General features: G+C 32.7%; 2 protein-coding genes across 2 annotated transcripts; both read right to left on the minus strand.

Moving 5' to 3' along the window:
• Positions 1-1,322: 1,322 nt before the first annotated feature.
• Positions 1,323-3,527, minus strand: LOC131610655 (perakine reductase-like). Its single transcript, XM_058882660.1, has 7 exons — positions 3,227-3,527; positions 2,951-3,118; positions 2,660-2,863; positions 2,401-2,573; positions 2,191-2,287; positions 1,764-1,917; positions 1,323-1,646 (listed from the first exon to the last, which is right to left on the minus strand). The coding sequence occupies exons 1-7, from the start codon at positions 3,287-3,289 to the stop codon at positions 1,468-1,470; spliced, it is 1,038 nt and encodes a 345-aa protein (XP_058738643.1). The 5' UTR covers positions 3,290-3,527; the 3' UTR covers positions 1,323-1,467.
• A 762-nt stretch (positions 3,528-4,289) lies between these two features.
• LOC131610654 (probable aldo-keto reductase 1) lies at positions 4,290-6,077 on the minus strand. The gene is made up of 6 exons (XM_058882659.1): positions 5,930-6,077; positions 5,460-5,843; positions 5,205-5,377; positions 5,029-5,125; positions 4,773-4,926; positions 4,290-4,666 (listed from the first exon to the last, which is right to left on the minus strand). The coding sequence occupies exons 1-6, from the start codon at positions 5,969-5,971 to the stop codon at positions 4,488-4,490; spliced, it is 1,029 nt and encodes a 342-aa protein (XP_058738642.1). The 5' UTR covers positions 5,972-6,077; the 3' UTR covers positions 4,290-4,487.
• Between the last annotated feature and the right edge of the window lie 3,780 nt (positions 6,078-9,857).

The raw sequence follows: 9,857 nt of genomic DNA on the forward strand, positions 1-9,857 counted from the left end.
TGCTGCTGATATGATCACCAAGACATTGCCGAGTTGCAAGTTTTTCCACTGTATGCAGTTGATAAAGCTGCGTGAAGAAAGCTAGTCTGTTCCTTGACGTTGTAGAGTTAGGTCCAAGGTGGAGATTTGTGAGATATTGGATCGAACTCTAGTATTGTCGAAGGGTAGTTTTTTGGTTCGACAGTTCGACAGAGTTAAGCATGAAGTCGAAGGATTGTTCACATGCTGGTGTCGAATTGTGTATGCTGTAGTCGAAGATGGGTCTAACATGCAGATGTCGAAGATGCTAGGGTTGTTAGCATGTTAAATTAGGTTTTAGTGTTTAAACCCTAATTTGTTAAGTTAGCTTGTTTATTAAGTTGGCTTGTGTAATGGGTCTTGCTGAAAAAGCCCATTAGTTAGTATGTTAGGTTTTATTATAAATAGCATACTAGTCTCTCATCATTGCTAAGCTGCAAATCCTAATTTAGGGTGAGAGAGGTTATTTGTTATTCTTGTAAACTTGTAATCTTGTTTTAAGAGAAAGTAAAAGAATAACCGTTATAACCAATTTTTGTGTTCCTCTTCTTCCTTGTTTTATACTTTGTTCTTGGCATTGAATTCACAACATTAGTCTCTTTGCATCACTCATAAATTTAAACCCATGAGAATAAAAGCGATTGTTATTTTCGACTATGGATTAACTATGAAAAAATTGTGTTCCATGCTTTATTACTCCTAAGTTTTGAAACGGATATTATCCGTCCGACAAAAATGATTGATATCATGCAGTTAAAAAATATGGCAAGACTTGAGCAGGTAAAGTGAATATTTCTAACATGACAATTGCAAGGGAAGAGTCTAAATGAAAGCTGAAGCAGGCTACCGCGCACCTTACCAATGCCCTCGATGGCCAATAGGCGGCAGTTATGCCACTAAGTCAAATTTCCTCTTATTACATGTAAAATGCTTTTGTCATCATGATGTGTTTTTTTCCTCCGGTAAAGATTAATAAATTTATTAAAATCTTTTGAGTATGATCATAAAGGACAACCATGAGGCCGGGGTGCTCTTACGAATGCCACCGGCGTACGACTAAAACAATCAAAACTGTGCTCCCATCGATTCAATGATGGTTCCAAAAACCAATCGTATTACCAATTTTCCATCACCTATTGCTCGATACATGTTCAAGCATATGAGGCCAATATGCAAATAAGAGCTTTCCACAGGGAAGAGTCTGTTTGGATTGCATTGTAGCTGGTTTGGCTATTCCTGTTCATTATCTATTTTCTCAATCCTTATTCAACCATATGAGGCCAAAAGCGAATAAAACATGTATGTAATTAAGCATGAAACACATTTTTTTGAGTTAATCCTTATTCAACCAATAACAACGGTTTTATTCATATGAGATTAAATTTGTGAGTGACACAAAGAGACCAAACACTAGAATCTCAAACACTGAGGTTCAAAACTGGTATCAAACTATGCTTTTGTTGGAGTATTAGCAAACTTCCATGAGCATTTAACAAAAGCATCGGTAGTACGACTCCCAGCCACCTCTGATATTGGCACGGCATCTTCAATCTCCTTCAAAGCATCTTGGTTGAGCTTCACTCTAAACGAACCGATATTACTTTCAAGATTTTTTGTCTTGGTTGTTCCTAAAATACATAAGAAGTTACAAAAAAAATTATATTGGCAACAACAAAAGGTTTCATAAACGCGCAAATTTCATAAGCACCTAACTTGTAGAGGTCACAAAATGGAAAATCGCTTACCCGGGATTGGCACTACATCGTCTCCTTGATGAAGAAGCCATGCAAGAGCAAGTTGTGAAGATGTACATCCATGCTTCTCTGCCAGCTTTTCCATCCGAGAATAAAATATCTTGTTCTTGTCAAAATTCTCTCCTTGTAATCTTGGTTGCATTGCCTGGTGAAAATCGAGGTGTTGATAAACCATGAATAAGGTTCTGTTTGGATTTACTCATTTGAACATACTAGTATAAGAATTTGTGAGAGCTTATGAAAATAAATTCATAAACTTTTCATAGTAACTTATGAAAAAACGAAAACAACCTGCCTTTAATTAATCTTTTATTATGATAAATGTTTATGCTTTAAGCGTCTAAATGAACTATTTATCCAAACAGGCCTTAAGGCTAACATTAACTGTCATCAGAAGCAATTAGGATCAAGTCCATACCAGAAAACTGTTAGCAGGTATACTTTCTGTGATAGCCTTGCCACCGAAAAATCCACGGCCAAGGGGACTATATGGTACCAATCCAATGCCAAGTTCCCTGTAAAATTTTGCACCAAACAACCGAAATCATTTAAAGAAGAATCATGCAGGATATCAAAAAGCATTAAGTCAAGAAGTAATATTGTATCAGAATCTATCGATCGAAGATACCTGCAAACAGGAACGATATCTGGCTCAATCTCACGAGTCCAAAGGGACCATTCCATTTGAACAGCAGTAATAGGATGAACATCATGTGCCCTTCTGATTGTATCAGTACTAGCCTCGGACAATCCTATATACTTAATCTTTCCCTCTTCAACAAGCTTTTTAAGCTCTCCCATCTATGATTGATTCAAATCACCAAATCAAAAACACGAAAGCCAAACAAATCGAAAGAATAGAGAAAAACATTACATTAGTTACTCACAGTATCCTCAATGGGAACAGTTGTATCAACACGATGCTGATAATACAGATCTATGTACTCCACCCCGAGACGTTGAAGACTACCCTCACAACAAGATCGAACATATTCAGGACTACCGTTTACAAAAACGTTACCGGCTTCCATTTTAACGATCCCAAATTTTGTAGCAATCTGAATTTGATCTCTAGGAAAATCCTTAAGTGCCTGAGAGAGTTATTAAAATGTTTCTGTTACATCATTTTGTTTATGTTAAAACAAAAAAGACATGTACTAAGTTGAAATAATAGTTACCTTTCCGACCAAAACTTCATTGGCATGAGCTCCATAAACATCTGATGTGTCGAAGAAAGTGATTCCTTTGGTGAAACAATGTTTGATCAAAGATATAGCAACATCTTCTGGAACAGCATCGTTGTATACCCCACTGAGGCCCATGCATCCATATCCCAGCTTAGAAACCTACAACAAGAAAAACAACAAAACATTATTAGTGATTTGCATGAACAAGAAAAACAAGAAAACATTATTAGAAAGCTACAACAAGAAAAACAACAAAACGTTACTTACTTCAAGGCCTTGGCTTCCAAGTTTCACTCTAGGAATATGAATAGTAGTAGTAGTATCTCCCATTTTCTGTGTTTCTCTATTCCACAATAAATTTTCCACAGTATAGGTTTCTCTCTATGTGTTTATGTTCCTTAGTCTTCAAGAATGTGTGTGGTTGGTGGTAGTGGCAGTAGTAGTAGGTGAACATTACCTAACTCTTGGAGGTGGGTCATAATGTCACCAATTCCTCTACTACTATTTTCTATTACATAATCTTAATTGACTTTCCGCCTCTCATCTTACCAACTTTTGTTTTATAAAATGAAGAGTACGGATTTGATTAATTTACTTTCATTTAATTTACTATTTATTTAAAATAGTGGGATTCATTCATTAATGGAGTTTACTGATTTTTTCTTTTGACAAGTAGCCTAGTGCCTCGAACTTGCGCTTTTGCATTTGATATTTATGCTCAGCTATCAACTGAGTTAATTTAATGGAACTAGAATTTACTAATATAAATAATCTCATAAATCTATTATTTGTCTTTATCTTTATTATAAATGAAGAACAAGTAAGGGTAAATAAGTTGAGCAAATTCTAATTCAAAAAAGAGTTAAGTTAAATCCAAATTTTAATATTTTACTGATTTTGAAACACGATCTTCCTCTTCGTATTGAATGAAGATGGAACGGAAAATTCTGGTAAAGTCTTCTGCTCCAGTCCGATAGTGGGGGTGTTCTTGCAAACACTCTGAAATTCAAGTCAGTTCTAATTAAGTGTACTTTAAGAGCAGACGCATCTTAAAAACGCGGAGTACAATAACCTTCTTCCTTGTCAATTGTCTTATAAGATGTTAGGACGTGACCATTATATGGACAAAAAGTTCTTGGACCACTCTTTGGGTGTAAGCGTTTCCGTTGGATGAATTTTGGGGTCCATGGAGTTGAAGAGACCAGTAGTATGTAATAACTCTCATAGTTTGCTAATCAATTGGTTGTTTTAATTTCTTCTTCTACATTGGTTTCTATTAGTTTTTAGTTTTAACATTTCATCAACATTCATCTAAAGAATACTAAGAAAATTTGATTGAAATCCCTTTTTTTTTATTCAAACAAAACAGCAGAACAAATGTAAACAACACCCAATCATGATTTGTTCATCACCCAGGTCATAATTGAGTCAAACACAAATACAGAAATGATTGTTGCTCCTTTACTCATGACTGGTGCTACATTCTCCAACTTAATAGGATTTATACTTCAGGACAGGTAGAGCCTCTTCAAACTTTTGGAGGTGTGTTAGCAAACTTCCAGGATAATTGATCAAATCCTTTGAAGTATCTACTACCTGCTACATCATCCACAGGAACCGCTGCAGAAATTTCTTTCACCTCTTCTTCTGATAGTTTCACCGATAAGGCACCAAGGTTTTGATCCAAATTCTTAATCTTAGTTGTTCCTAAGAATGAATGAAAGAAGTCCCATAATTTTCAATATTTAAACAAATTGAAAATCAACACTTAAACGAAAAAGCAGATGCTAACTGAGCATATTTTGTGACTAACCAGGAATAGGCACAACGTCATGGCCTTGATGGAGAACCCATGCTAATGCTAACTGAGCAGAAGTGCATCCATGTTTCTTGCCAAGACTTTCAATCCTATCATAGATGCTTTTGTTCTTCTCCAAGTTCCCGGTTTGGAAGCGAGGATAAGATGTCTGATAAACGAAATAAACACCAGGAAACAACATACACTTTTAACAATTCTCCATGGCAAGCAACATAAACACACATGAAATTTAAGTGCTAAAATGCTATACCAGGTTGCTAACTGCAGGCACGGCTTCCAGAATTCCTTTGCCACCAAAGAAACCACGACCCAGAGGACTATATGGTACGGTTCCAATACCAAGCTCTCTATATCAAACAAAGTCTTATTTAACACAAACATAACCAAGAGCAAGTGGTTCAAACTTGGAGAGGAACTCAAACAAACCTGCATAGAGGAACTATCTCGTCCTCAATGTCGCGAGTCCAGAGAGACCACTCTATTTGTACAGCTGTGATTGGGTGAATGGCGTGTGCTCTCCTTATGGTATCCGCGCTAGCTTCAGATAGTCCAATGTACCTCACTTTTCCCTCTTCTACCAGTTTCTTAAGTTCACCTACCTGTAACAACACAAACTTGTTAACCAAAAATGAATCTAACAAAATAAGTCATATAATGTCAGCATAAGAAGAAATCATTAACTGTATCCTCAATAGGCACAGATGTATCAACTCGGTGTTGATAATAGAGATCAATGTATTCAACACCAAGACGTTTCAAGCTAGCTTCGCAACACGAGCGCACATACTCCGGCGAACCCTTGATGCTGACACTGCTGAAGCCAGGTCCATCTCCTCTAGATATACCAAATTTTGTGGCTAACTGGATCTTTTCTCTAGGTAATTCCTTCAAAGCCTTTCCAACCAAAATTTCATTGGAACCATCGACTCCATAAAGATCAGAAGTATCAAAAAAAGTGATTCCTTTGGTGAATGCATAGTGAATAACAGAAATAGCATCTTGTTCAGGAAGAGGATGATTATAGGCACCACTGAGTCCCATACATCCGAAACCAAGTTTTGAAACCTAAATGAATAGGTAGTAATTAACTACTAGTATAGTAGAGAAAGAAGAATAGAATGATAGAAATTGTTGATGTAAGGAAAAGATACCTGAAATCCTTGAGTTCCAAGTTGAGTTGTTGTTGTTGCCATTTTGGTTGATGAATGAATAAAATCAGTGAATTGTGCATGTATGAGTTCCCATTTTAGGCAATATATTATTATATATAGATGAATACTATGCACAACGATCGTCACTGAGTGTGTCAGCGATGGTTTAGTTTCATCATTGAGTGTGTCACTCACTATATTACTTTCTTCCATATCTATCTGGTCAACTATCATTGGCTTCCAAATTGGAACGCTAATTGGTTCCTTATTTTTTATACCCACGGCCACCACCATTACCTCAAAGAATGGCACTATCTTCCACTTTTCTATCTATTTTTTTATAACAATATGTGTCCATGATATTTAAGGTTTGCAACTATTTGTATTGTTTGCGGTTGGAAATGTATCCATGATATTTAAGGTTTGCAAACTATTTGTATTGTTTGCGGTCACACTTTATCGTATGAGTTATCGACACATAAATTTGTGATTTGGACATGAAATATATACTATTTTTGTAAACATTTGACCAATAGTAAAATTATTTTCGCCATTTTTTTACAAAGTTGCCACAAAGTTGAAAATAAAATATTAATTTGTCATTAATTGAATTTTTTTTATAAAACTGTTACATTTTTAGTTTGGGCTCGTCCATCTAATGGACGAACGGATGAAGCCCGTTTTATGTTTTATATTTTATAAGAGAATAAATGATACTTTCAACAAATTACAACCATGTTAAGTGCTAAGTCATATTTATTTTTAGATAAATATATATGATATGGGTAAATGAGGAATTTTTATTGGATGACACTCAGTGCACTATCTTTAAACTTATTTTATAAACTAATTTTTATATTTAAAAATATAATTATAACTATTATAAATTAATTTTTATTATTAAAATATTATTTAAATATAATAGTATTATTTTTAATATTAACTATTAGAATTTCCACCAATGACAAAGTTATAATTTTTCTACTTTTGGTGATGACGATCTGGATATTGATATGGGCGGCGGTACTTCTCAACATGACAAACCATTGCCTGACGACGAATTGTCTGAATACAATGCTCCATCTCCGCCAAAACAACAAATGGAGGTATCTGCAAAAAAACAGAAATCCACGGGCAAGGGCAAGCGCACAAAAAAAACCCACATACTGTGGAACTGTCACACGTCATAAGAAACCATAATATGTATTTGTAGTAAATTTTAATTTTAATAAAAAATAGTTAATATTAAAATTAATTATTAAAAGAAACAATATTATTATATTTAAATAATATTTTTAATAATTAAAATTAATTAAAATTAATAATTATTATATTTTTAAATATTAAAATTAAGAGTGAAGATCCATTTTTGTCCCTCACAAAAATTACAGAATTCAAATTAGGCCCTCACAAAAAAAGGACCCGATTTAATCCTTTATAAAATTTAATCGGACTATATTAGCCCTTCTGATAATTTTTTTTTAAATCACATTTTTTTTCTACTTTTAAACCGTGAATGGGCTGCCACGTTGGATTTACATTTTATTAATTTTATTTTTAAATTTGTGTATTATTTGAAATTAATAAATAGTTATGTGTGTTATTTGGAATAAGTAGATGTTTGTTCCAAATTATTAAGTTAAGGATTCATCATTAAAAATATTAATAATAGAAATTGATCTGTCTAGTTGTAAAGTGATTATTATTTATCGGACTTAGGTTCGAGACCCCATTAATACAAATTTTTTGTTTCTTATTTTAAATTCAGAATTATTTAATATTACTAAAAATCATGGGAATTATTTGTCATGAATGTATATTGGCCTAGTGGTAAAGACTTAAGATTTTGTTTAAAAGTTTTGGGTTAGATTCTTTATAAATAACAATTTTGGTTTTTTCTGGTATTATTTTTCAAAATTTTGAAAAATGAAATTAAAATTAAAAATTAATTTGGTATTTAAAAAATAAAAAATAAAATTATGAGACGCTCATAATTTTGAGACATTTTAATAAGAACCTCAAAATTATACTAGAATAGATATAATATTGTGAATAAAGTCAAACTAATTATACAAATTATAAAATTTTATAAAAATACACTAAGCTAGGTTAATACAAATGTGATTATTTAAAAATATTTCAAATCTAATAATTTAATTTATAATCCATTTAATTATAAAAATTAATTAAAAATAATATTAGTTTTGCTAAAATTTTAATATTATAATAGAATAAAATTAACCAATGTATCTTTTTATATAAAGTGTTCATATAATAATGTTGTTTTAATTATTACAAATTTTTTATTACTTATAAGAATGTGATATATTTTATTACAAAAATTTAATTATAAATGAAATGAGCATATAATAATGTTGTTTTAATTATTAAATTATTAGTATATATTTTTGATTCAAATAAATTACAAGCAAACATCATCGGTTGTTTCTATTTGTATAATACAGTGGTTCAATTCCTTTGAAAAAAAAATTACAATAATGTAACACATGCCTATCGAACACACTACAATAAGATTACAAAAATCGAACACACAATCTTATTGTGACGAACCAGGTACTGCTACCGCTGGCGCTGATGAACTAATATGAATATATGTCAAAATATTGAGTATATAAAAATATATTTAACATATCACAAAGCCCAAAACCCAAAATTTGAGGCCCTGGGCTATGGGTCTGGTTGTCCTGGCCCAGCGCCGGCCCTGTACCCATGCTAATGCTAACTGAGCAGGAGTGCACCCATGTTTCTTGCCAAGACTTTCAATCCTATCATAGATGCTTTTGTTCTTCTCCAAGTTCTCGGCTTGGAAGCGGGGATAAGATGTCTGATAAACAAAAAAACACCAATAAACAACATACACTTTTAACAATACCATTGGCAAGCAACATAAACACACAGGAAATTTAAGAGCTAAAATGCAATACCAGGTTGCTAACTGCTGACACATTTTCTAGAACCCCTTTGCCACCAAAAAAACCACGACCAAGAGGACTATAGGGAACGGTTCCAATACCAAGTTTTCTGTATCAACAAAAACTTTCCATAAGTAAAGTCTCATTTAACACAAACACAACCAACTCTAACAACTAACCTGCATAAAGGAACTATCTCGTCCTCAATGTCGCGAGTCCATAGAGACAGGGCCGGCCCTGGGCCAGGGCAAGCAGGCCCACAGCCCAGGGCCTCAAAAAAAAAAAATGGGGGCCTCAATTGGGAGGTGTAATTAAGAATTTTTAATACTGAAATTATAAATTATAATTTCGTTAGCGAAAAGATTAGACAATTGCATGCTTGTAGCCTAGCGGATGTCTCATTTCTTGGGAACCTCTTGATACACAGGATCGATACTTGGTGATATACAGTTAGTTTTTTCAATTTTTTACAATCTTTCTTAAAGTGGCAAACTCAGTTAATTTATACCTTAGTGCTAATAAATAGGTTTTGCAATGAATTTTTTGTGACAAATAAATTTTAATTATAAATAATTTTTCTATAATCAATTAAAATTTATAATTAAATTTTAAATTAAATTTTATTCTCGATAGTTAATTTATTATGGCGAAATCAAATTCATTATTAGCTGTATTTTAATTTATTATGTATATAACTATAGAAACAAATTTTTTATTAATTATGCTTAGAAATTTGAGCAATTAAGGCACTTACAAAATTCTCATTCTTTATTTAATTAATATATTTTAATTTTAAATTTTTAAATGATTTACATATGACTTCTTATCTACATTCAAATTTTTTTTATGGTTAGAAACAACTAAGACTTTATATTTTTTATATTGTCTTAGAGATTCTTTTCATTTTGGAGGCGAGTAAAACAATTTTTTTGTTAAGAGTCCATTTTTTTATTTGCCATGGGCCTCTAAAAAGTCGGGACCGGGCCCTGCATAGA

Source organism: Vicia villosa, linkage group LG6, assembly GCF_029867415.1.
Source record: "Vicia villosa cultivar HV-30 ecotype Madison, WI linkage group LG6, Vvil1.0, whole genome shotgun sequence".
NCBI classification, from domain to species: domain Eukaryota; kingdom Viridiplantae; phylum Streptophyta; class Magnoliopsida; order Fabales; family Fabaceae; genus Vicia; species Vicia villosa.

Bases quoted from the DNA above. Each gene is read 5' to 3' on its own strand.
- LOC131610655 (XM_058882660.1), bottom strand. From the start codon at position 3,289: ATGGGAGATACTACTACTACTATTCATATTCCTAGAGTGAAACTTGGA. The intron at 3,119-3,226 runs GTAAGTAACGTT...TTCTTGTTGTAG, and splicing joins TTGGAAGCCAAGGCCTTGAA to GTTTCTAAGCTGGGATATGG. The intron at 1,647-1,763 runs GTAAGCGATTTT...TATGTATTTTAG, and splicing joins CGATGTAGTGCCAATCCCGG to GAACAACCAAGACAAAAAAT.
- LOC131610654 (XM_058882659.1), bottom strand. From the start codon at position 5,971: ATGGCAACAACAACAACTCAACTTGGAACTCAAGGATTTCAG. The intron at 4,927-5,028 runs GTATAGCATTTT...TTCGTTTATCAG, and splicing joins TGCCTGCAGTTAGCAACCTG to ACATCTTATCCTCGCTTCCA. The intron at 4,667-4,772 runs GTTAGTCACAAA...ATTCATTCTTAG, and splicing joins TGACGTTGTGCCTATTCCTG to GAACAACTAAGATTAAGAAT.